Source organism: Diorhabda carinulata, chromosome 6 (assembly GCF_026250575.1).
Source record: "Diorhabda carinulata isolate Delta chromosome 6, icDioCari1.1, whole genome shotgun sequence".
In the NCBI taxonomy this organism is placed as follows: Eukaryota; Metazoa; Arthropoda; class Insecta; order Coleoptera; family Chrysomelidae; genus Diorhabda; species Diorhabda carinulata.
Window position 1 is genome coordinate 19,799,305 of NC_079465.1, and position 27,979 is coordinate 19,827,283.

General features: G+C 32.9%; 4 protein-coding genes across 4 annotated transcripts in view; 2 read left to right on the plus strand and 2 right to left on the minus strand.

Moving 5' to 3' along the window:
• Positions 1-994: 994 nt before the first annotated feature.
• On the minus strand, positions 995-11,629 carry LOC130895237 (uncharacterized). Its single transcript, XM_057802442.1, has 3 exons — positions 11,383-11,629; positions 9,308-9,562; positions 995-7,824 (listed from the first exon to the last, which is right to left on the minus strand). The coding sequence occupies exons 1-3, from the start codon at positions 11,438-11,440 to the stop codon at positions 7,604-7,606; spliced, it is 534 nt and encodes a 177-aa protein (XP_057658425.1). The 5' UTR covers positions 11,441-11,629; the 3' UTR covers positions 995-7,603.
• Positions 11,630-14,105: 2,476 nt separating this feature from the next.
• LOC130895325 (26S proteasome complex subunit SEM1) lies at positions 14,106-14,616 on the plus strand. Its single transcript, XM_057802552.1, has 3 exons — positions 14,106-14,294; positions 14,353-14,449; positions 14,506-14,616. Exons 1-3 carry the CDS (start codon positions 14,156-14,158, stop codon positions 14,546-14,548), a joined length of 279 nt encoding a protein of 92 aa, XP_057658535.1. The 5' UTR covers positions 14,106-14,155; the 3' UTR covers positions 14,549-14,616.
• A 1,313-nt stretch (positions 14,617-15,929) lies between these two features.
• LOC130895324 (proteasome subunit alpha type-1) lies at positions 15,930-17,215 on the minus strand. Its single transcript, XM_057802551.1, has 3 exons — positions 16,750-17,215; positions 16,425-16,693; positions 15,930-16,369 (listed from the first exon to the last, which is right to left on the minus strand). The coding sequence occupies exons 1-3, from the start codon at positions 17,084-17,086 to the stop codon at positions 16,130-16,132; spliced, it is 846 nt and encodes a 281-aa protein (XP_057658534.1). The 5' UTR covers positions 17,087-17,215; the 3' UTR covers positions 15,930-16,129.
• A 1,965-nt stretch (positions 17,216-19,180) lies between these two features.
• Positions 19,181-27,979, plus strand: part of LOC130895167 (LIM/homeobox protein LMX-1.2) — a 29,978-nt gene continuing 21,179 nt past the window's right edge. Inside the window, exon 1 of the mRNA XM_057802340.1 lies at positions 19,181-19,342. Coding sequence (XP_057658323.1) covers positions 19,339-19,342 — 4 coding nt within the window. The 5' untranslated portion in view covers positions 19,181-19,338. The remainder of the gene's footprint in view (positions 19,343-27,979) is intronic.

Consider the following 27,979-nt stretch of genomic DNA (forward strand, 5'->3'; position numbering starts at 1 on the left):
GTTTGTATCCAAAAAGCGAGATCTACATGTTTCACCTAAAATAACCTCAGAAATCGAAAGAACAACAAATTCAAAATAAAAAATGTCATATAAATTTTTTTTCGCCAGATCAATAGTTTTTGAGTTATTAGCAATTGAAAAGTATGAAACAGCATTTTTCAATAGTTTTTTACGTATAACTCTGTAATGATGCATTTTATCGAAAAAGGAATGATGAACAAAAATTAAGCTTATAAAAAAAAGAAATTTTAAGATCTTAATGTTCTACCTAAAAAATCGTAGAATACTTTTTGAAGAGTTTATAAAGACCTTTCAAATGACCAATGATAAAAGTCGTGTCGACTGAAATTACCGTGAGATACGATGTAAAATAATTAAAGCCAAAAAAAAATTGCACTAAAACATTGCCATTTCATTTAAAATCAAAACTTATTCCTTGTACCAAACACTTTATTTGGATGTTATTTACGACATCTGAAAGTTTGGCTGATTAGAAATGCATAATTTTGAAAAAACGGCATTAAATAATAGTTTTTTTTGATTTTTCAATAATTTTTTTTGCTCATTTTTTCACCATAACTATAAGAGATACAAAATTAAATAAACAATCAAATTTAAGAATTTTTTATGACGATTAGTTTTCTTTCTTTATTTTTTTTGTAGCATAAAAATTGACGGAGTTATAACCAAATTAATCTGTCACTATAGTGCAAGGATTGCTTATCCACAGCCCTTTGATCTTTTATTAATAAAATGTGAAGGGTCTCAAGCCCTTCTAGCCTACATGGGATTGTAGCCCTGAAAATTGCATGGTAGACATTGTGCAGTTTTTATAAATATTTGTTTTTATTTGTCTATATAAAAATAGTGTGAATAGTTCCGGGACATCCTGTATATTTAGGCAAAGAGAATTTGATTATTATTCATTTATTATTAATGCGATATTGATTCCAATAATGTAATATTTCATAGGTAAATAATTCAAACGACATAATTTGATTTTCTACAAAATTTATTTCCACAAATATTCCGACTGATTTCTTTCATTGATTTTATCTGAATTTCGACACATTCTACAAAACAAGAACCGATCAACGTCCCTCCAAAAGATAATGATATGTAAAAAAAGCTCTTAACTGAGCTGTATTAAATCTAAGAGTTAGTTTTATCTCATTATTTGAATATTTAAACTTGACTGTTTCTAGTTTAGTGTGAACCCCATAAAACATCATATTTATAGTACGTTCAAACTTCATAATTATTTTTAACGACATAAGAAAACGATTCTCATTGAACAGTTGTCTGCTTGATGATCACGAGGTTATCGTTGCCGGTAATTTTAGCGTGTGCTGTTACAATACAGTTTTTATTTATCAAATAAATTTATAAATAAAACATTTTTCTATATATAATAATAAAGGTGTGACCCTTGAGCCTCATAAAAAAACAAAGAAATGGAACGTCATTTGAAATTTTATAAAGCCATAGAGATATTACAGATAGTGGCAATAAGCGTATACGAGAAAGATAGTGAGAGGTTTACACAAACATTCACAATCAAGTGACTCTTCATTTCTCGTCAGATTTTATTAGGAAAGAAACGAAATTTCATACAAAATTTTTACCTGAACATCTGAGGCAATTCATAGAGACGTACCTTGGTAGAACAGGGAATTGAACCGCTTGAGAATTTTTGGTGACATACAATTTAACAACGGTACTGGTCCAATTATAGATCAGCCCTAGTAAACTGTACCAAGGAGCTCGGAAAATCTCAGAGAAGAACTTGTAAACAATTCTGCAAGGGAATATATGAGTTAGGAACCACTCAACGTTTCCAAAACCTATCCAAAAGGAATTTGACTAAATCAAAAGCTCAACGGAAAATATTGCAGCGATTAGCAAGAAAGATGGTTCTAAAGACTCAATTACTAGGATCAAAAAGCATAAAAGATACTAGAAATACACTAAAGAAATATTTTTAATAAACAGAATCAAGTGGGAGGTTGAGAGTTTCAAACCCTACAAATCACTTGGCGAAAAAGGGGTTTTCCAGTCAGCCAGCCTGATTCTAGGTCACATATACAAAATATGAAACGAGGAGGAATGTTCGTACCAAAAACCCAACGCTCTACTGTATAAGAGGCTTCTTCTTATTCATTTTTAAGATCTCAAGATTTGTTAGTTTTTCAGGTTTTTCTGTATCAGTTCCTGGGAGATGGACTGTCAGCTGTCCATCCATCTCTTAGGTGGTCGTCCGAGTTTTCTTTTCCCTATTGATTTTCCGTCAAGTACGATGCGTGACAGTCTACTCTCTTCCATTCTTCTCACGTGGGGGGCGTACCAGTATCTTTTTCTTTGTCTCCCCCATCTTACGATGTCTTGCACCCCACACTGTTACTGATTCGATCTACTCTTGTTTTTTCCACTATAGTCCTGAGGCAATGACTCGATAGTTTGTACCAAACCTGTAGCTTCATGAGATGTCACATCAATGACTATTGCTGGATATAAGCTTCTCTAAACCTAAGCCATTCTGCCAAGTGTTAAGCGTCGTAGAGCCAGTTGGAAGATATCCTTTGCAAATCGTCCGTCTATCGCGTCGGCGGTCGTCCTTTGTTTCTGTATACTTCATTCCTGGGACACTATTTTAGTATTCTCTTCGTCCATCTATTAGCAGACAATCCTGCGACATGGCGAGCCCAGTTGAGTGACTCTTTCAATTGCATTCGAAAACTACTAGCATGGGCCTCTTCATGGCTTCAAGTCAATATTGAGATCAAGCATTAGTCAAACAACTTTCGTTTGAGATATATTGGTATACATGTCTGACTTGGATACATGTCTCAGCTTACCAAATACAGCCTAAGTCAGACCTAACCTTCTGTTAAGTCTACAGGTGTGATTATCTTTTCTCATTCATATCTCATGTTCCAGATATTTGGTTACGACTGGGGACTAAATTTGTCTTAAATTAGTTTTTGTCACTGTTTATATTTGAGCCTCCTTTTTAGAATATTACTAGAGAAACACGTCAGACCTAAGATAATACAAAAAATTCATAACCTCATTATCTACGAAGTCTGAGGAACTTCTCGTGATGCCCAGTTAAACTGGTTGTTGATCTTTTGAGAGGTGACTACTTAAAAACCACCTTAAGACTAAAGGTACGCCAGACAACGTCAACTACAGATTCTGAGCCATAGAGATAGCAGAGCATCTACTTTGCTAATGTCCTGCCCATTGGATCAAAATGCATAGGTACCTCAAGGGAGTAGTGCTCAACAGCTACAAATAAAAGCTTTCAACCTATTTTGGAAACAGTACAAAGAGGTACAAAGTCTTTCTAAAAGTGCATCCTCACATCAACTTGAGTTACACATCATTTGAAAGGTAATTCATGCTTTTGAAAAACAACAACAATGACCTTTTTGGTATGAGTTTGGTATAAAAATTCGTCGACCTACCAATAACATTTGGCATTTATTTTCAAACTAGTAGAAACTTCTGGTTTGTCTTTTATCGCTAATAGCTTTAACTTTTGGAGCTAGATATTCGCAGAGATCGGTCCTGAAAACTCAAGTAATTACAAATAGTTAGATTTAAAAGTTTAACATTAATATTAACCTATGTTTTCAACAGTGATATAAAAATGATAGTTTCAAATCAATTCATAAGCAAATTCATAGTAAATTCCTCTGAAACAAACATGAAAAAAATATATCTATAACCAGATTTTACTGTGGATGTACACAGCACTCGTGAGACCAATCGTCACGTATGGGCCGTTGTTTGAGGTACCAGAACTAGTCTGAACACCACGAAAAATAATCTTTTACAAATATTGACTTGCAAATATTTAACCGAGGCTAAGACATAGAACCCAGCAGCTTCACTATAAGTGATTCTCAATCTCCAACCTTTACACATAATATTGGAAAGCGTGACGAAAAAAACCATCTTCATAGCATGACCAGATCTAGAACATGATTCAAGACGGAAAATACGAAAACAGTATAAAAGGAATGAACAGAAATGCCATCAAATGATTAACGAAGGGCTCCAAAATAACGGGGTCAACTTATCTAGAACCAAACACTCTGAAAGTTTGGTCAATACCGCATGCATTTTTCAAACAGAATTGATGTGTCCAGTTCTATCTAGACAGCCCAACAGCCATTCGAGCTTTAAGCTCTATTATAGTAAAATCCAAACTGATTTGGAATGCCAGAACAGGTTAAACGAGTTAGGCAAAGAAAATAAAGATACCATGCACTGGATTGGCAAACGAACAGACGACAAAATAACAGAGAAAACATGGAAAAATAAGGTGAATAGGAGTAGAACCAGTTACTAGGGATTGAGACTGGCGAAGACACTTCTGGAAAGCTATAACCAGAAAAGATCTGCATGTATCAACCTAGATAATAGCCTACGAATACTGATAGGAGTCTTGTCGGGACATTGTTAAATCAATGGACACCTAACGACGCTGTTTCTGTTGCTTAGAGGATGAAATTTCCATCCACATTCAAAACTCCAGAACACTACATCTGAGAGCATACGAAATAGAACAGATCCTAACATACATACTTGATATAATAGAAATTTGTATTAAATTTTTAAATTAGATTTTTTTGGTTTTAATTTGAATCTATCATTCATGTTACTTAATATTAAATAAGCTCTTTTTTTATATTTATATATTTAATTATAAAATTATGCAGTTTATTTTTCGAGAACACATTTATTTGAACAAATTTCATACCTATAGCGTTTACATAGAAAAAGCATTGAAAAACGTTAGCAGCAGTGCTAAAAATACATAATACAATTATTGGACAAGACTATGAATGTTCATTTAATAATTTGTAGAAAATTTTTTAAAATCCCATAAACATGGCATCTATATTACAAGAAATAGAAAAGAACGAACATTTTTTTGATTCTTATACATAGATCATTAAAAAAACGTAAATTTGAAGTAGAATATAAAAGTTATTGGACATCTTATTATATTTGATATAAGAATTGGCAAACAACTAAATAAAGAATCAAGGGAAAGGTTATTGATAACCATATTTGTTCTGTATGATCGGGAACGTGTTAAACGTTCGCTGGTAGGCCGTTTTTAGATTTCAGTCAATTGTCAGGTGTACTTTTCACCTAGAGGCTATATTGGTTGCTTTTTGTTTAGTTTATTCAAACGAAATTATTTTATTGAACTTATCGAGTGTTATATTACCTAGTGGTACTTTGTCCAGTTCTTTTCAAAGAATGCTTCAATGCTTCATGAAGCTCAAATTTTTCTTCTAAGAGTTCTAAAACAGTTGTACAATGGTTTCATCCGCTGAATACGAACAATATCTTCCATAACTTTCCATTACCTTCTTCTATGTTATCTTCTGAGTCTTCCCTGAAGCATTTATGACACGAATGGCAGATCGGTTGTCTTCATCTTTTGCTTTTTTGCCACAGACAAAGCCTTCGAAGTAATGGTAGACCAACTTTTTGAAGCTAGTCTGAATCCAGGTCACACACCCAACACAGAAAGTGTTCACACCAGAAACTGGTAGGAAATCAGAAAATCAGCCCAAGTCTTACCGCATGACCTTTTTTTTTCTTTAAAACTCTATAATGCTGTAGAACAATCAGAAGCTCTGGGAAGTGCATTCACATTCTGCCGGCAGCCAAGCGGCCTAGAAGGACCTGAAGGCTATTTAGCATTTTTTTATGAACTTTGTACACATATTTCACTCAAAACAGATCTGTTTTCTTCAATTTTTACTTCTTGGTGAGCGGTGTTACCTAAATATTCTTGTTTTTCTCTTCGCGTTACATTTTTTTTTCTCTTTTATCCTCAAGTTAATATTGCTACATTAGAAATGGTGAATGTGAACTACTAGCCTTTTGAACCTGGGATATGAAAGAATTTTTAGACTGTTTGTTCGTAGTATTGAATGGTTGATGCAACATAGTTTGAGCAAACATCCTCATCTGCAATTATAATTTTTGATTCAGTACTTTCTCGTCCAATTATTGTCTGAAATCAAAAACGCGAGAAATCATTCACTGGACAACATGTCCAAAAACCTAAAAATTACAAATTTGTAAGTTCAGTTATTGTACACTAATTTATTCAGCTCCACAATCAGAAAACAAACCTAACCAAATGAAAATATGATATTTCAAAATTCGATATCCATCAAAAACAACAAGATACGGAATTCAAGAAAATATTGTAAAAATCTTGCTTTAGAAACGAAATCAAAACTACAGCAGCACTTTACAGAATATTTTGTAAGTAGCTGGAATGAACTGGAGCGAAAGCACTTGACAGATCGCAAAAACGCAGTAATAACATCTAGTATCGAACACATGATTGTCCTAAATTCTCTAATAAATTTCGCCGGTTTGGAAAGCGATTTTCTAGATCAGCAGTGAGCTACCCAAAGGGTCACTGCTCCACGCATTGGTGAACATTCCCAAGGCACAATTGAAAAAATGTTGGGCTACTGAAAGATGTGTGACGCACGCCTTAACTGTGTAAGTTTCTTCAGCATTGTGAAAAAGTAGATAACAAGGAGAAGTTGTTGGACGCTATCGTCATAGGAGAAGAAACGTGGGTGTTTTATTACATCCTCGAAATAAAACAACAATCTCGTCAGTTGCGTCACTCTGTTTTACTGCCACAAAAAAAATAAAACAAAGGGGGTACTCCTTACCGATTTCATACAACGTGAGATGTCAATAATCTCAGATAGATATTGTGAATCAATGACCAAACTCAGGAAAGCAATCCAGAATCGCTGGAAATGAGTGTCCTTCGCTCTTCACCACAATGTTAGACCCCACGCATCTCATCAAACCCAGGAGCTTTTGAAGAACAATAAGTAGATTTTAATGCCGGGAGATTTCTTCGACTTGAAAATGCAAATGTCGTCTTCAAAATTTGTGAAAAAAATAGAGAATACCTCGAACAATGGACAACAGTGTAAGCTTTCTATCGATGTATAAATTAATAACAATAAAAAATGTTTTCTATTTGAAAACAATATGGGAACCTTACATAAGGTACAACCCTCGTATTAGTAAGTTTTGAGTGACATTCTATTCTCAAGCTTACTATATTCTGACGTCAGTACACCGCCATATTGGTAATGATCCTTTTAATGAGAAGTTTAAACCGAAAATTCGAAAACTTAATTTTAAATGTGATGATTAAAAAAATTATCATAATAATTATCTTTATCGAAATTTGTTAAACACCCGATTTTACAGAAAATATATCAATCAATTTGAATAAATTAAATCGATGCTGAATTCATTCGATTTTTTTCCATTACAGAATGTACTACTTGACACTGCAACTGAGCATAACCTAAATATTTACGAACGAATATTTATGATTAGTTTTATCTCTCAACGTACGTTTTTAATTGCTTTTTCGTAATAATAATAATAATTAAAATATAAACTAATGTTTACTTACTTAAGAGGTCACTTATAATCTTTGGACATAAATGTTTTTTTTTAAACTGGCGAGATAAAGATATATTTCTAACGGCATAACAAATAACTATTGATATAACGTATTCTGGGATCAAAACCGAAAATTTCCTTTCGATATAATATTTAAAACCGGTAAAATAAAAATTATCATCGAAGGATGTAAAAGGGAATTTGCTGCGTTACAAAGGGATTTGGTACAGGAACAATGGGTGACGTCTACGTTTTTCGTCCCAGTTCTTCTGAAACATTCTCGATCATCGTGAGAATCCTTGATATAACCGCAACCTCGTATCACTCTAGTTCGTCCTTCGACTGAAAAATTATAAAATAAGGTAAATTATATGATAAATTACCAAATAATTTCCCTAAACTAAAATCTAATATTCCAAAAACTAGCAAATTCGTCGTTTTCCTTCTCGAAATAGGCGTTTATATATCCGAGAACCTTCTCGTCTGATGAAAAATTCTCTGCTGCAAGTGAAACTTTGAGGTTAGAAAACAGGAAAAAATTTCTGAGGCCTGATCTGGTGAATACTAGGGGTAATCGATCAATTCAAAGTGCAATTTTAACCCTAACGAAAGTGAAAAATCTTCATAGCGATTCACTAATAGGTTTGTCAAACAGAAACTGAGAGTCCAAATTAATTGAAATTTTAGTGGCATTCTCTATATGCTTCTGAAAATGTCTCTCCCAATGTATATACATCTTAATGTTCTTGATAAAAAAAAAACTAATTTTGAAACAGAAAAGACCTAAAATCACGAACATTTAGATGAATTAATATATCAAAAGGTCTCAGAAATAAGAAATTGATAAGTACTGAAATCTTCAGATTAAAAATGTTTATATAGGACAGACAACACAATATTTAGAAAATAGAATGAAAAGTCATCAATAACATAAAAGAAATGAAACTACTTTAACAAAACGAAAACGCACGAAAGTTCTTGATAAAAAACGACTCATACAATCACTATTTGTGGACTTATTGAGTGTATTCTTAAAGCTTCTCATGGATCAATTGAAAGAACTTCAACAGAGACGCTGGGAGTAGTGATTTTTCACGATAACGCTCGAACTCTCGTGGCTCATCGAACAGAGGAGGTTTTGAAGAAATTTGGGTGGACTGTTATGCCCCATCTCCCGTATAACCTGAACTTATGTAGCCCTCAGCGATTATCACTAAGGTAAAGGAACCATTAGGTGTCAAACACGACGATGAAGTCTCCGAACAGAGGTCACACGGATTCTTGGTATACATCTTCGAATTGGAAATACAAAAGCTGGAGCATCGTCTTTAATAGAAACAAACTATATTGAAAATACAGTGTAAAAGCTTTTCAACAATATATAAATTGATTACGGGGGTAGAGAGAAAGAAAACAAAGTGCGACAACGACAAATGTCCATCGAAATGCATTAAATGAGGATGGCGCAACATTCGCATCTGAATAAATTTGAAAAAAAGCGCCAAATATTATTAATGAAAAAGTACGAAATAAGATCATTCTAATTGCAATCATATCATACTCTTCTCCTACACCAGCGCCATTCTGGAAGGTTTTTGAACTGTTATTGAACGGATATTCTTTCAACTTTTCTTCCATTACTTTTTTTCCTTCATCTTTCTAGTTAGCATGGAATTAATAACAATAAACAATGTTTTCTATTAGTAGAAATTATAAAAATCTTAGCTTTAGAACAACCCTCTTAAATATATTTATAATAAAATAATAATCGACAAGTAAAGACGATTTAGTTGAAATTCTGAAAGGACGAGCGTCGATCACTTACCTCTCTGAACAATTTTACGACATAAAGTTGGCTTCAATTTGATATCGGGATCAAAAGGATCTATTAAATGTTCTGGAGTGTTCCTGTCGGTGCAATTGATTACTCCAATTGTATAAGGATTAAAAGGATCGCCACATCGTGGATCATATTCGGAATTACAGTCGTAACATTGCAGGCTATTACCAATTCCTACTTCGAATTTATTATATATGAGGTTATTTTGTATTGGATACGGATATTCTTCTTGAGCTTTGACTAAAAGAAATTCCATCAACCTACTCATTTTTAGGTACCACAACTTCTACAGAAAACAATTCATTTTCACATCAAGATCAATATTAGACATCAAATATTTTTATAACGAAATTGCTACTTGAGTGTTGAGACAGATAAATAAAAACAAATATTCATAATTGGACATTTTCAAAATATTCTCCATTAAGATCAATACATGCATGCCTTTGAACCAATTGTCGAAGCATTTTTTCCATTCCGATTGAGGACGTGATTTGAACGCTCCAACCGTTTCTTCGGGTATAAAAAAACGTGTACCTGTACGGCGGATGACCCATCAATTCCTTGACTTTTCAAAAACGTTATCGTTTGAATTGATGTGTGACAGCTCGAACACTTCTGGTAAGCAAATGCTGGTGTACTATTCAGAATTGACCATTCTACGTGACGGGCGACCATTTGATTCAAAGTGATTCCAGTACGAACAATTTTTGTTTGATTTGCTTCATCTTGATCGATTGTTGGTTAGTTTTGGTTTCATATGCATAGATTCATGTAGGTAACGATTTGATTGTGGGTTAGTTTTATAGACGATTTTATAGACGTCGTTTGAAGCATCGCGATTAAATTTTTTCCAGCATTTATTTGCATCAATCGATACGAGCTTTTATTAAGCGATTGTCAAATTATACAGTATTAGACGCAAACAAATATCTTGTATAAGCAAAATACATGCAATATTGAATGTATGCGAGTAGAACGAATGCCCAAGTATTTCTCAATCTCAAGGTATCATCCTGTAGTGAAGTGCGACCACGATTGAATTCGAAAAACCAGTGAAACATCCAAGTCGAAAGTTATAGAAAATCATCGCATTCCGATACTGTTCCAAGTATCTGTAAACAACTCAAATGGCACACGTTTGATAATACGTTTTGTGTACGTACGCCATTAAAAATGTCAAACTTTATGATGTCAATGTCAGATTTGACATATCCCAGAACTTAAGTAGCAATCCTCGTATATGGATGAATGATTATTTATTTTACTCAGAAAGTTGAGCTAAAAGGCAAATTTTTTAATGGTTTCGCCCATACAGGGTCGTGCAAAATGAATTTGTATCTTAATTATTACTTTCAAGAAATATTAACATAAATAAAATAATTTTTTTATTTTTTGAATACTATTAATGGTATTTGCAGAATTTGATTTCACTTTTTTAAGATACGACGGCTTCAGGTAATATTTTGAATGCATCACTCTGTAATTTAGTGATACGTTTTATGATTTTGTGTAACATAACTCTGTATATTTTGCAGTATTTGCTGATGATGCAAAAGTTTATAACATATATTTTAGTCTACATATAATATGAATAATATTTGTTAAAAATTGCGATATTTCTTTAAAAGGAAAGTGACAGACCCCTTAAAAGCAAATTAAAAAAGGTTTTCCAATTATCCAGCATTTCCCAATGTTAATTTAATAGTTCCTCTTTAATATTAAAAACAAAATAGTGTTTTGTCGAAACAAGTGAATTTTTTTTAAATTTATATATTATATAGTATTTTTTTATTTATATCAATTTTTAAAATAACCCAGTTGAGAAACAAAATCCACGTACCTAATTGATGTTAATAGGTTTCTATGAAATAATCTACTTTTATCGATCAAATACCAAAGACACTGTAACAAATTAAATTACAATTCTACAATCGATTTCACCCACTTTTACCTAACATTACATAATCACGACTATAATCGGTCAATTTCTCATTAATATTACGGTCAAAATAATTTTAAAAAAGAAAAAAAATTTAAATCTACGATAAATGACTTACCTACAAGTATGAAAAATCCCACCGAATAAATACTCTTACACATATCACCAATAAACATTCTTGTACGATTTTCCTCAACTTCATATACAGTTAAAATCGGAAATGTCTTCTATTTATCAAATAACTTTTCCAAACGACTCCAATATCGTGATTCCAGGTTTCACTCATTTACCAGACATTCGTTCTAAAGAAGGTTAGTGGGCAATGTTGCCACATTACATTTGAGGTTGTTTCCATCTTATCTTTATACATTCAAATTAAATATAAAGTTTGAATTGAGCTATCTAAGAAGATTTATAATAATGTTATCAGGCATGTCTCCATTATTCTTTTAATTTCAATAATTATTAGAAGCAGACTAACCAAAACTTCGATAAATAAATACTTGGTCAACTTAGTATCTAGTTACTTTAAGATGGCTCTAGCAAACATTGAAGCACTATTATGCTCAGGAGCTTCTCAGGGCTCGGTACTAAGCCTAACTTTGTAGAGCATCCTCTACGACGAGATTCTAAGGCTGGAACTGACAAGATATTCTACATCCATTGCATTCACCGACGATCTAGAGCGTCAAACAGCGAACATGAACTTGTAGTAAACGTTAACGAGAACTTGAAGCGGATCTATACATAGATGAAGAAAATTGATTCAGCCTGACTCTCTAGAAAACTAAGGCAACGCTGGTAATAGGAATCCAAAACACTACCAATATTAACTTTCCACTGCAAACCATAGTTCCCATTAATACTATTAAATACCTAGTCCTAAAGGACAATCAACTAAGCTTCGGAGAAAACAAATTGAGTCTATACGTGTGCAAACCAAACAGTTACATTAAAGCGATCATTTGCAGCTCTATTTGCAAAATAATTTTGTACTAGGTACCAGTGTGGAGAAAGCCTGTCCCCACTAAAAGATCCAAGACGAGTCGATGCCAAAAAACATACTTTATGCGAGTAATGTAAGCCTTAAGAACAAGCACGAGAGAGGTACTGCAGTTTGTTTTTTAGCTGTTTTTCAGGGATATCTATGCCGAATGATTTTGGGAGTCACAACTATATATCAAGGACATCAAACTTGTGGATAATGCCGGGTTGCAAGGAACCACAACATTGCATCCAGACGTGCACATGGATCGCTAGAGCATCGGCCACAGTATTTATTGATGTATTAGATGAAATGTAACTAGAGAATTAAAATAGAAAATGAAGACATTTTTAATAATAATAATAATAGGCACTGCAGGTAATAACAGGCATGACACCAATAGACCTGATGGTTACGGAAAAAAGCTACATACCTGAGGACACCGAAAACGAGCAAACATAAGAAAAGCAGAGATATAACAAAAGAAATTGGAAAGTAGTGTGAACGATGATAATGAACATTATGTCCAAAAAGAAAAGAAACAAACGTCTAGTAAAAGAAAACCCGTAAACGTAAATGGTGGAAGGGGGAAGTAGGAAAATAATCGATCCACAAAATAAATTAGCATTTTCAATGTTGTTTCAAATAAACATTGAGGCCGGAGTTGAACTGTATGTTTACTGTCTCGTTTTCTTCTTTTTTTTTTGTATAATTCCCACTGATTTCATATCGTTTAGCTTCTTTTCATCGACAATATTGGAATCCATTTTGTTACTATTGTAACTATATTTGTGGATCAAGTTCTAATCATGTTTTCAGTTCTGTTTTGTTGTTCTAATTCTTGTTTATAAAAATCTTTAGTTGGCAAGCAGAATTTCGTTATTGGCAACATCGCATCCGCTATCGCATGATGTCACGCTTAGCCCTACGCTGGTGCTATGACGTCGTCAATGGATCGATCCAAGTGCCAAGCCGTGCTGTAGTTAGGGTTGATATAAAAAAGGAGTTCTTGGTGTAAAAGATGATGTAATCAGTAGGTCAGTTAAAAATTCTATATCGAATGGTTTAACAAACTTTTTTCCTATTTTAAAACTATTTTTATCGCGAATTTCTTTTTCGCACATTATTAACAACAATTATTTTTTCATGTGAAAGATAAATTTGTTCGTATTCTAAACAAAATGGATGCGTTATATGTTTGTTGATTTCTCGTAACATTTTAGTGTTATTTTTTTGTATATCCGATAATACATCAAGAGTTTGATAAAAATCTTAGTATCATCGATTGAGGAACTCAGAAAAAGATGAGATCATCGGCCAACGGTTTTTTCTTGAGATAAATCATTCGAGGCATGCACTAAATAAAATTAAAAACTGCGCCAATTTTTTTAACCTCAATTTTATTTATTTTTTGCTTGCATCGATCTTGAGCTAAAAATTATTACAATCAAACACCCAGTACATATTTATTATCTAATTTTACTTTTCCTGGTATAAAATAAAACATTAAATTGGGAAAACCTGTATGTTTATGAGATAAAAAAATGAGAAATTGTTGAAATGAATTGAATAGAAAAATTAGTTTAATTGATACGTATATTAGTTGCACGTGTATAACTAAGGATGATAAATAATCTAATAATGTAATGTTATCTTGATTGTTGTGAATAACTTTTATAATAAGTGTAATATTCTTTTTATCGTCCTCTAGTAGCTATCTTCAAAAGTTCTGTTTTCATAGTATATGAATTTCTATAGTTACCTATCACTGTGATGTTTTAGTGTTATTTATAATCCAAGAGATGGCGCACTTAATTGATAAAGTGGTTGCATATTTATAGTAAATTAGTTCATTTTAACTTCACTCTGTTGGCAATAGTTTTCTTCAATTGACACTTATAACTTTATGTTATTGTATGTTCTCATTTATTCTAGTTTAAAAACACTACCTTCGTTATTTATAAAATTAAGTATGTCGGAAAAACCAAAAATGGATTTGGGAGTTTTAGAAGAAGATGATGAATTCGAGGAATTTCCCGTAGAAGGTACTTTTTTTTAAACAAATTGTGGTTATGTCGAAGTGATTTGCAAAATCTGTTTTAGATTGGTCTGGAAAAGAAAAAGATGATAAAGATATTAGTGTATGGGAAGATAATTGGGAAGACGATAACGTTGAAGATGATTTTAACAAACAATTGAGGTAAGGTTCTTTATTAATAATAGACAACTCTAATTTACAAAATATTTTTATTTCAGAGCTCAACTCGAAAAACAAAAAAGTAAACCACCATCTAAATAAATAAAAGTGAAAAGTATATTAATATGAAATTGTATTTTTAATTTTGTGATTAAAACATTTGAAAATTTTTTGTGTTTATTATTTTACCACATTGCCATCTAATAATATAACTTGTATCTATTTCGAAGATATAGACAAGGTATATTTTTTTATCACGGGCCGCCACTACATAAAAGCCTTTCTTTCTTGTTTAATTCTTTTTCTATATCTAGTTAAAGTCAAAACTTTAGATCATAGCAAGAACCACTTCAGCTCTTTTAAAAACGATTGAGTCCAAGTGAGCAGCTGAAGCAAGAGGACTCAAAATCAATGAACAGAAAACCATGTCCATGAGAACTCTGACCTCCCAAACCACATTCCAAGTCAGAGTACATCGCTACCTGTTTGCCATCAATTCAAATATCTTGGGGCCTTGATAACTGAAGATAATGATGTGACAATGGATATCAAGGCAAGAGTTGCTGCGGGGAACTGATGCTTCTGAGTAGTACAGAGAACGCTCAAGTTTAAAGGACTCTCATGAAGATAATAATCTGTTCCATAGTCATATATTGATACGTGACATGGACTGTGACGACGACAAGTGAGCAGATTTTGAACTGCTGCTGCTTTTGAACGTAAGATCCTGCGATACTTCGCTGAGACCAATGTTTGGCGAGCCAGGTTTGATGGCGTTCATCCAGAGGGCGCGTCTGATTGATACCCCCGCAGATCCATCTATGGAATCCCTGGAGGACGACGACTGAGAGGAAGACTGCGTCTTCGCTGGTTGGAGGTCGTTAAGGCAGACCTGATCCGGCTAGGGGTTCGACGTTGGAGGCACCATGCCCAGTACAGTCGATTGTTGAGAAGGCTCTGGTTCTCAAAGGACCGTAACGCCGGTTAAAGAAGTCAAAAGTTTCCAAATATACTAATTATGTTGTTTTCATAGAAGTACATAAGTTTTTTCTTATAATTACTTTCAATATTTTTTTTATTTAGCGCACAGAAAAAAAGAATAGGAGATCGGGAAACATTTTCCATAAGCTTTGTCTTTGTAAAAACAGATAAAAACAGGGTGTTTTCATAGAAAAATTACTGTGAGCCTTCTGTGTTTTGATAAAATTTTTGCGAGTAGAAAAAATTTTGTATGTAATTTGTGTAAATGTCTTTTTTTTATTAAAGTAAAACATTCGATTAATCTGAATGAATGACATCAAATCAAGGTTATATGTCTTTTAAAGTAATAGACTAATGTACAGAATTTGTTCAAGAATTTAATTATTGTATATAAAGTGTCACATAATTGGGTAAATTCTGCAAAATTTCGCTTTTTTAATGAGATTTGAGTATCCCCAGTCCACAAGTGAACAAATATTTTTGAAGATTCAAAATAATGAAAGGAAAAGCAATCAGTAAATTTATTAATGAAAAATTTTGAGACACATAAAAAATAGCATTAATAACATGGTTCCGTTTCGAGAAAGGCCGTGGCTGCCTCTATTTATAAAAATAGAGACAGCCACGGCGACAAGTTTTTCCAATATCCAAAATTCCACCGAAACGATCCACACTTCGTAATACCACATTTTTCTATTTTTATTATTCTGTAGTATCCATTGCTACGGTCGGGACCGGATCCCTGGGAGCTTCGTCCCCCGCATCTTCTCTAAGCGGATCAGCAGGAAGATCATCTGCTGCAGCACCACCTCCTCCGCCACCCCTACGTTCTTCACCTTCAATTAGAGATAGATACGGAGACGTTTCTTCTTCCTCAAGAATTTTAAAGTTTTGACCTTTACCAACGTATCCTATTGATACGTTTTTGGTATTTAGATCCACCTAAATTAACATAATTGAAAAAAAAATTATGGATTATATATTTAGTGGTACTTACTTCTGGAGGTAAAGTGTCCCTTAAAGCTCTTAAACCATGTTTAATCAATTCTTCCAATGAACAAGACGTTAACTCATCTAAATGTTTTTCCAAATAAGTTCTAGCACTTTGGGATCTCGCTCCAATAGACATGGCCTTACAATCATAAAAATTAGCAGAAGGACAAGTCTGATAAATGTGAGCACCAGATTCATCATAACTAGCTACTAATAAACCGACCCCAAAAGGTCTACGATCATACCGTTGAGTACAATGTTGCATTTTGTTACCTATTCAATATAAACACTATAAAATATATTTAAATATTAATGCTAACAAAACTAACCTAATATACTAATAAGACGATTCAGCGGCATATAAGTATCTAACGAATACTTGTAATTGAGACACTCATTTCTCATATATCTACTTAGGATTCTAGCGTCAGCTGTAAGTCCTGAAATGGTTATTCCAATATGATCATCGATGTTGATAATTTTCTTTTGGTAAGCCGATAGTTCCGACGAAGCTCTTTTTAATGCAATAAGTACAGCATGAGTTTTACTTTTCAAGCCAACTGTAGCGGAACCTAGGTTAACTGCTTCCATTGCATATTCTACTTGATGTAGTCTCCCTTGAGGACTCCAAACGGTCACATCACTATCGTATTGGTTACGAAACATTTCTATTGTTTAATGTTTCGATATTGTTTAATTAACTAAACTTACGAAAACAAAATTTACTCCCCGATAGCTATAACGACGAAAAATTGTTTGTAATGCCGTGACTTTTCTCAAAATTCAATTGTCAACTCTCAACTGTCATTAACATAGATCTCAATGGAGCTCATAGACTACGTAATACTAGACTAAACATTCGATGAAATTTTTGTTTCAATACTATAGTAATTATTACAATGAAAGTAACGGTATATATTTTTGTCAATGTTAGAATTGTTCTTCATAATTTCTTATATTGTACTCGTTTGTATAAATATTTCAGCCTTGCCAATAACATAGAGTTAGCATCAACTACAAATATAATCTATTCAATTTAAAAAGATTGTGTATCCAGACAAACATTTATTAATTTAGACATTTATGAATTCTTTTTAATTCGAAAAAGAAAATCACAATAGTGAACCACATCTGATTATAAAGAATATACTTATTGTTAGATAAATTAACCTATCAATTATATTTTTTCGTATGAAATACAGTATTCTGTATATTTATAAAGGTTTTTAAAAGTATGATTTATATGTAAACAAGATTATTAGTTAACAATCATAGACATTTACTATGTCTATATTAACAACTAAGTAATTACATTGTCCTGACATCTAGTATCCACGAATTAAAACTACTAACTTTTGAGAGAAATTTTTTATTTGTGATAAATATAGTGGTTGATAGATGGCAGAACTAATACAATATATCTAATAAAATTAAATGTTATTTTACGACATATATAATTAAAAAAAATATTAGATTTAATATTAAATATTATGAAAAATTTTTACTTATTTTAGTCTACTCAATTTAAAGGAATATTTTACCAAGAGCACTATATAATTCCTAACCAATTTCTAGCGAAATTTAAGAAATGTAGCTATTATACAGGTCCAAGTTAAAAGAAGAAATTTTTGAAAAAAAAGCAACGTTATTACGAGCTATTTATATACATTTACTTGAGGAGACTCAATTTGCGACGGATTGAGGATGTTCATAGCATCAGCTACAGGTGATCAATACTTCTAGTCCTGTCGTGGCCCCAGCGCAATTAAATAAAAAATAAAGTAATCATGTTTTTTGGGTGCTAATTTTAGGGTCGAGAATGGCGAAGGGATAGCACAATAATAAAAAATCAATCACTGAGTATTTAAATCTTACCATCTTTACATATATACCAACAAAACAATATAGACAAAATATATACCTACAAAATTAAACTTAGTAGGGCGTGCGTAATCTCTAGGAGCAGCGTAGGCTGTTGGATTTTCCAGAAATACGTCACCAGGTATAGCGGGGAGGAGTGAAGACAAATGAAGACAAATTGGAAATCCCTGAGTCAGGTTTGAGGGATTATTATTGTCTTTGAGTTCCACGTTAGTTTGGAAACGCCGCCCTCCAAGCCACTGCTTCAGTTCAAAGAAAGGATGAAAATCACTCGGTGCTACGTCGGGACTGTATGATGGGTGTTCGAAAATGTCCCCTTGAAATTGTTGAAGGAGTCTTTGGGTTGATCGTTCCTGTATGCTGCAGAAGTCTCTTCATTTTTTTCTTTGTTCTCGTCATTATGAGCAGATATATGAATCCTATTTGGAAGGTACAATTAACTTAATTTAGACATGACAAAAAAATCTGTTATGATGTAAATAAAAAATTGAGTATTTGAAGTTTTGTTGTGTTATTTTCTTTTTTTTTTGAAATTGAATCAACATTTAAAATATTTGAAAAGTTTCTACGAGTTCTTCTTGGAATTATTTGTTCTCCAAATCTACTGAACCCAAATAAACAGCATGAAAAATCGTCCATTGTCTCGGTTCAACTTTCAAAAATTTTCCTTTTACACAAAGAAATCTTTTCAAGAAATTCCCCTCTTAAGACCGCTTTCGTTTACCCTTAACCCCCAGTATGGAGTAAAGAATCGACGCGTACACTTCGACGTCTCTAGGGCGGGGCGTCTCAACGCACTGGCAGCGTCGACCACGCCCATCGTAAAAAAATGGCGGGGTAATGAGGAACGGGAAAACTCCGCTAGAGGGCTTTCAAAATCATGTGTAATTCCAAAAGTGCATGGCGGACCAGACTTTAGATTGTTTAACTTGATAAAATAAAAAAGAACGCGTATTCAAGTGATTTTGGTAAAAAAAATTCAGTACTACAACTGTATTTTCGTGGCTGGAGTGTAATTTTAAGTTTTTGCCGAAATAATGGGTAAAGTTTGATGTTTATTATAATAAATAAAAATATTGTTGTTTGATGCTAAAACTTCTAAAATGATTGCAGCCTTTTGGGGGTACAGAATGCAAACTGATTTTTTTAATATATTTTGAGAGTTGCTTGACGTATTATTACCCAGATATTTACAATTTGATCTATATTAGTATCTAAATATTTCTTTAATCATCTATATCCAAAATCATTACATTTTAGGTATGTACAAAAACACAAATAGAAAAAAAAAGATTTAACTAAACCCCCTTTGGCAGAAATAATCGCAACTACATAACTTGGCTTGGGCATAACATTTATAATATTTATATTAGCTAAACAATTTTTGAAAATATACCCTAAATTTTTAATTGAATTTAGGTACGGTGATTTCCGAGGTCAATCAAGGACTTTTAATTCATTTTACCGGATGAAAGTTTGTAACAACTCCAAATGAGAAGGATTCAAATGATTTTACAAGATTCTATCAAATGTTCATATGAATATATATAATATAATATAATATAATATAATATATTATATTATAATATAATATAATATAATATAATATAATATAATATAATATCATGCCTTAATAGGAACTAAAGTTCCATTGTATTATATATATTCCCCAACTTATTGTAATGATTTTCGTCTTCATTTAGAGGTTCTTAATTTATTTATATAAACTACACTTGACTAACTTATAGTAAATCACTTAATTAACTTAAATAATTTATTCAAATTTCTCGCTTACTTTGCTAATTCGTTCTATTCACTACGACTATTTATTATAAACTGAACTACACTGCGCTACGTAAAGTCCTTATGTATTCAAAAAGTAATTCTCCAAATATCTAGAAAATAAAGAAACAAAACAAATAAATAAATAGACCTTCCTAGAAATTATTCAAAAGAAGCAATTTGAATAAACTGTTTGCTGTAAAAACTTCAAACGAATTCCGGGTATTTCAAAAAACGCAACGCCTTCGCTGAATTTTAGAATTCTACCAAATCCAAGCAGGACCGGCTCCGGGGCGGAGATGATTTCGTAACATTATATTGATAAATACCGACATCTTCAGGTTAAGGTCGGAAACTTTCCAGGAAATCTTTTGAGTAAATATAGCGTCACATGTTTCGCGAGGATACATTTCACTCTTAACTGTAAATTCGTCATTTCAGCTAGCACGGAGTCCTCATGTCCTCTTCTGAAGACTTTGATTGTAATATACGTAACTGCGACGTATAAGCAGTATTTCCAGGCATCCGTAGCATAGTAACTTCACTTTTTTCAAGTCACACCACAAATAAATCCGAATTATTGATGTTCTAAATAGTGACCAAACAACCAGATTAGTTTAGACATTTTTCTTTTAACATGATAATTGGCGCAATTCAGTAGTACTAGTACAAACATGTTTTTTTCGCTATTTTTTGTAGGAATGTTAAATTTTGACAAAACTGTAGAAAATTTACTTCATTTGACATTGAAATTTTAGTAGAATCGATTATTCTTGTCAAGTAAATCTAGCAGTTGAAATGTTTTCTCCATCCAAATCCAACTGCAGCGACCTGATGCTTTTCTTCCTTGGTTAGCTCTAACATTTGAGGATGTAACTTGCCTTTTAAATGATATTTTTGAACGTTTTGCATTTTCATTTAGACCGTATTTTATTGTCCTATATTTTTTATGGCTTCTTTCATGTCCATATCTGACGATATCCTGTATAAAATGAAAAATTTTTCAACATAGATTCAAATACGTCTGACCTTGCTAAATATAACCGAACAGAAATCATTTTCATCTTTAAGGGTATTCTCGCAAAAAAATAATGTATAAGGGTCTGCAAGGGTCAAATTTTTTACAAAAAAATTAATAACTCAAAAAGTATGCATTTTTCAGAAAAAGTTTTTAGACAAAAGTATACTAAAATTTCACGTAGATTTCAAAAATGTATTAATATACAGGTTGTCCTATTTAAAATAACAAAGTTACGGTCGACATCCGGTAGAAAATTTTCATGAACTATACAGATAGTTTTAACTCGTCGTGGGACACCCTGTGTACTAGGTTAATTGAAAATTAGTATTAATTATGTAATTTATGAAAAATTTTTAATACTTGGTAGGAACCATGTAACTTGCGCCCTCTTTAAGAATCCGATATAAAAACAAATGTATATTCATATGAAATTTCATTTAAGCGTTGCCAGTGGTGCCAAATCGTAAAAAATTAATTTTTTTTTTTCTTAAAGTCAAATTGTTTTTTTTATTCCAGTTGTTAATTGTGTAGATATTTATTATTTGGACAGAAATTATCAAAAGGTTTTTCTGTAATAACCATAATGAAAATAAAAATTATAATACGGAATAATCCATTAGGTATATACATTGTTTAATCTGTACACACATTATTACGAACATAAAAAATAACTATAACAAAATGTCATCAACTAAGTGCTCGTAACTATCTAATTAGATAATATAATCAAATTATACAAGGTGTCGCGTAAATTAGTTGAGTTCCGAAAACGTACATTAATGGTTGTTGAAAGGTATAATAATTATTTAATTGCCAAAATTCTTAAATTATGGAAAAAACTTTGAATGATTCTAGTTATCTAAAAATGTGAAATATACAAAAATAACCAGTTTCCATATGTTGTTGTTCGGTGAATGAAGTCGAAGCGTTTTTCTGTTTATGTAACAATTAACCAGTCAACGCTGGGTCGAATATTTGACACTGAAAGTTTGTAAACACGTCGGAGGTGTTGACATCTGGACACGGTATAATCATTTGTTTTTACGAAGAAGTTAATGACGTTTGTTTTTTAATAAAGGTACTGATGATCATGTAGTCGATGTTTTACGTTTGTTGATGTTTTTAATATCACTTTGAAATAATTATACAAAATTAATTAGAAAATTAAAAAAGAAATTATTTGTGGGAAAATGGATTTGCATGTTGATAATAATAAACATAACCTGAGATTTCTATAAGGTCCTACAGGGTGGTAATTTTAGCCACTTTGTATCCTTATAAATCCTGTAGACGTATCTGTTGTTTATAAAATGCAGTTATTTTCTTTGATCCCTTAAATACAAACCTACCTAACTTTTTATTCGAATCTTTCTCGTATTCAGCCCCCTCTGACGTTGTTAATCACAATGACAAACTGTTTTCAGCTACTCTAAACAATTGTTCGATGCTATTTATGCCCGTCCATTCCCGGATGCTCCTCAACCAGGAGATTGTTTCCTACCTACACTCCTTCGGCCCTCTATTTTGCCCATGAGGTGTAGAGCATACTGTTTACATCACCACTACACCAAAATTACACTGTCTGATGAGCGATAACCAAGTTATCGTCTTCAGAGATTGAAGTTTACTCACATGAGTTGTAGAGCCCGTTAACGATTTCCTCTGAAGACATGACCGCGATATGACTTCGGAAATTTATCTGTCGTCAAAATTTCTGTATTGTCTTGTTTAAGATTAATTCATTTTTTAGCATTTGTCTATATAACCACATTTCAAATGCTTCTATAAGGTTGATTGGGGCGGCTTCCAATATACTTATAAGTTTTATGATCCCATGTGAGTTATCCGTTACTTGTATCAACCATCTTGAGTACTGCGACATCTAACCTAACCTAACCAACGTCATCTGTATTATGGGTCATCGTAGATCTTTTTTTTATATCTGATTGGAGATTCGAACCCCGGACCTTAAAGTTGCATACCATACCATATTTCTACGTTATCGATTCATTATATAATGGTATACAAGCGAAAAAGCGTATTATACCGTAGGAAGAAAGACATCAGACGTTTGACTTTGACGTTGACGCTATTGACAGTTGATATTCAATATGTCACAATTCACGACGTAACTTCCGTCCCAATTGAGTATTAGTTACGTGGATCGATTAATAAAAATGATATCGGTCCATATGTGTCACCAACGACTGCAAAACTAAATGGAATAGGAGAAAGGACTCCGGTAAAAGAAATCACGTCCATTAATGCGAACCGACGTCTAAATATAAGAATTCTGCTTCTTTACACGAAACATTTCCATTCTGGATTCTCATCCAGGAATATCTCAAACAAAAGATTATGTATTTCCAAAGGAAAGGACTCTAGAACAAACAGACTACACGTATAATTGAGCCTCAACCAGACATATTTAAAGCTACTGTTTCTTCTTTTCCACTCACAAGTCCAGAAGTTCTTTCCGCGTTTCCACAGTCTGATCACAATTTAGAACGAAATTCAAGATGAAAAGAAAAAACTACAGTTCCGACGTCCACACCCTATAAATAGGAGTTGAAATATCTCTTGCGGCGTTGCTCACAAAGGAACATAAACAGCTTCAAGAAGATATTTCCATCGAGTGTTTGGCAATGTTTCACAGAAATAAAGCCGTTTCATAACCATGGATGAAACGTAGGTTCATCATTTCATACCAGAAATAAAAGAACCATCAAAACAATGGACTAAAAAGAAAAAAACGGCTTCAAAGAAGGCAAAGACCTTTCCATGTGCAGGCAAGGTCATGGCGTCGATTTTTTTGGAATACGCGTGGGATAATTTTCATCGACTATGTTGAAAAAGGAAAAACTATCAACGACGAGTATTATGCTAAGATATTGCGACGTTTGAGCGAAGGAATCAAACAAAAAAAGCCGCATTTGGCTAAATTTTATCAAGACCATGCACCATCATTGCAAAAATTAATCAATTGTTTAAATTGCTCCCTCATGCACCCTATTCGCCATATTTAGTACCCTCGGATTATTTTCGGTTCTCTAATACCTATCCAACAATGAAGAGGTGATTTCGGTAGTTTATTGCTATTTTGAGGAACTCGACGATTCTTATTTATAAAAAGGGTATCAAACTTATTGAACAACGCTGGTAAAAGGAGATTGAGTTGAAAAATAAATATATTTTTGTACAACATTTTTTGTATTTTCATCCCTAAACATCCAATTTATTTCCTTCTAAAATTCATTAAATGAAATCCATTTTTCTGTATGCCAAACATCGAATTTTTCGACTGTTGGACACAACAAAAAATGTTTACCAGCTATCAATCCGTAAAGTATGTGGAAAAAATTCTCCCCTTGGTTCGGTTTCGGACTTCAAAGGCCCAACTTCCAAATATTGAATACCGTTCAGTACCTCCGCAAAATCGAAAGTGAAATTTCAAGCAAACAACTAAGCAGAACTAATCGTTTTTTGCGCTCACGAATGTGTAAACATATTTGGAATATTTTATCAATTAGAGTCTATGCGAGTTAGTGAAAGGGGAAGAAAGTCTTAATGGTAGTGAACAGGGACGTATACATTTTGTATTCCACATACGTTCTGTTCTGTAGCCTCTTTAAATACATAGATAAATATTTAAATAGAATTTGAGCCATATTTATAAAATACTAGAAGAGACATTGATTAATAACTTCGTGCTACATTACTGGTTGATGCAAGTCACATGCAACGTTTTCTAGTACACATATTGTCGTAAATCTGGCAACGTTGTCGAAAATTACTAGAACGAAACATGTTTTCACTTCAAACAGTTGTGTCTGTGTCATGGTTATATGTGCTCGTCGAGTAGACGCCTTTTCAGAATGGATAATAACTATGTTTACCAAATTTCCGAACTCGCCGCTACCAAATCGTTCAACAGTGTGTAAAACGTATCAGAAATTCTTAAAAACGGGCTCTGTTGCTGACGCGCTGCTTCCTGAACGATCGTTAATTGAGCAGCCGAACCAATCTACAGTGCGGCTATCGGGAAAACTTCCAATACCTTATCTTCTTTACGACGAATACTGAAACGCATGCATCATCGTCGATTAACGTCTATGTACTTTACGAGGATGATCCGTAGTTCCAGCACTCCATTTGGTGGTCGGATAAAGCAAAATTCAAACTGAACGTTACGGTGAATCAAAGTAACTGCGTGACAAAACTTGAATGACCAGAAACCTCACGTCTTCATTGAAGAGGAATTAAACCTGTCTGGGGTGTGTGTGTGGGCAGGTATCCATCCGGATGGTCCCATTTTTCCTTACTTTTAGTCACGTGACGAACCAAAGTTTTATCTGGAAATGTTCTGAGATTTACGTTGGCAAATGATCCAAATGTTCATTTTGGAGAATGGTTAAGCAGACGAGGATGCGTTGAGTGGCCCTCACGGTCGTGGAACATGACACCCTGTGATTTTTTCCTGTGGGGGATTCTCAAGGATCGCGTATCGTTCCCGATCTCAGAACAGTCTTACATGCTTCGCCAGAACTGACACAAATTGTTGAGGCTGTCGTATGATTATAGATCTTAACAAAATAATCAAAGAAATTTCTTTGAGACTAGAAGAAGCAAATCAATGCACAAGACGTTGATTCGAAAGAGCTGTCTAAATGTCTAAATTAAATATATTTGGTTTTGCTAATAAAATTTGGTGTGATAATCTAATAGCAGCTTCATTCTCCACTTTTAAAATTCGAATAGACGGTATTACTGAGTTGGAACTGAAGGCTTAGATATTTTCCCTGGAAATAAAAAATCTCAAATTTATATGCTGTAATTAAAAAAATTTGGGGTGCAATATGTGAAAATTATGGAGTGGTTTCTTTGGACCAACCAGCCAGAACCATCTTGGTATTTGGTTCGTATATCTTTCCAACAATGTTTTCTGATTTATTTTACTGATTTATAGTAATCAGATTATTATAGTTAATTGTTTATTCATAGATACTATTAATTGTTTAATATCAGTTGATTAATAAATATAATATACGAAAAAATATTATTTTCATTGGTTTTTGATGAGATAATTCTACGGCTGTATATTTATCAAATTAAAAAAATAATTTGGTCTTAACTGGAAAAGTTGTTTATATATCTTAATCCTGTAACTTATCCTTTGTCCACTTCCTTGTTTCGCACTAGCGAATAATCGCATATCAACGGGATTACGGGGTTGAACTGAAGCATGATTAATCGATTCATATAATATGAGAGACGGAGGCCCTACGTTGTTATTGCGGGCCGTAAATAATGCCAATTGGGTCTACAGGTGATATTCGGGGGCACTGGCACATTGTCGGCTGGGTTTTCGAAATGGAGCTGGGACGAGTTTTTATGAAATTTTTAGCTTTATTTTTGACACATTTTGTGTTAAATGTGATTTATTAATCATGCAGTGAAAAAACTTAGTTATAGGCATTCAAAGTTACGAAATCAGAAGTATATTTTTCAAATTATACATTCGAACATTATAAATTTTTAATTAATGAAGGCCAGGAGCGGATCATGCCCAATGGATACAAATTCGTCATTCTCAATAGATTTTACAATCGATTTCTTAACAAAAAAGATCTGAGAAAAATTTTCTTATATCACAGCATTATTTTACCCCATCTACTTACATCCTGTAATGACTAAGGAAAAATTAATTTTTCTTATCAGAAGAAAGTTATTTTGATATTTTGATATGAAGTCGAAACGTCAAAGTTTATCTATCTTTTAAAAATTATTAAGAAAATTAATTTTGAAACAGAAGAGACCTAAAATCAAGAAAATTTTGAAACATAAACATATCAAAAGGTCTAAGGAATAAGAAATTAATGAAATCCTGTATATATATTGAAATTTATGTAGTTTGAACAAGATTTTCCGGAATTTCATCTGTTAAATCTCATTCATTATCTAATTGGTAACGAGAAGAAAGATTCTAAGTTCATCATTACAAAAATTTAGATTTAAATATAATCCGGTTCAATCTAGATTTATGCCTTTTTCAAATAACTGAAATCTATTTTCTATTAAGCGCCACCAGTTTAGTTTTATGCGTGGTATTTGATATAAATTGCTTGAAAACTTATCTAGTCGGTGCCGCCAAAACGATGATTTTTATCGTATTTCTGCATATTTCATTTTGAAAAAAATTTATAGGTCAATTTGCGAATTTTTGAGAAACGTATATTACGATTACTTAAAAATTTAGAACCACAAGTTGTTTGCAAAGTATTAGACCAAAAGAAATAGAGAAAACTAATTTTGAAATGTTAATGAACTGAAGAACACGATAAAATCCCCATGGTGATTGTTACTTTAGTATTAAATCAGTTATTAGATTAAATTCTCACAGTTTTCATGCACCTATTCCCTTCAAAGTATTAGAAGAAAATATTGAAAGCTCCTCAAATTCGGCCTCCCTACATGCTTATGGATAGTGATTTTGAATCATCAATTTCAGTACAAAACCAGCCACATATATTTTTAGAAGCCGACTTGAATTGATTAGTAAGAGATTGAGGACGTCCAACAGCATAAAACTTTGCTTGACTCAAAAATTACCTTCAATTTGTATATAAATTGAGGCTGAATTTGTGGAATATTTTGCACAAAATGGATCAATCGTCTAGTGCCAAGCAATTGCTAGTAACTCGTCTTGGTGATTTCGAATACACACCTTCTGACTGGAGATTTTTCTTCAAAAAAAGAGTCCCAAAGGTTTTTTTTCTACATAATTTGCTCGTTATTAACCCCCACGAAGTCGCTGGGACACAAAATGGATGGACGAACATTAACTACATGTCTTCTTTCAGCCGATAAATAATGAA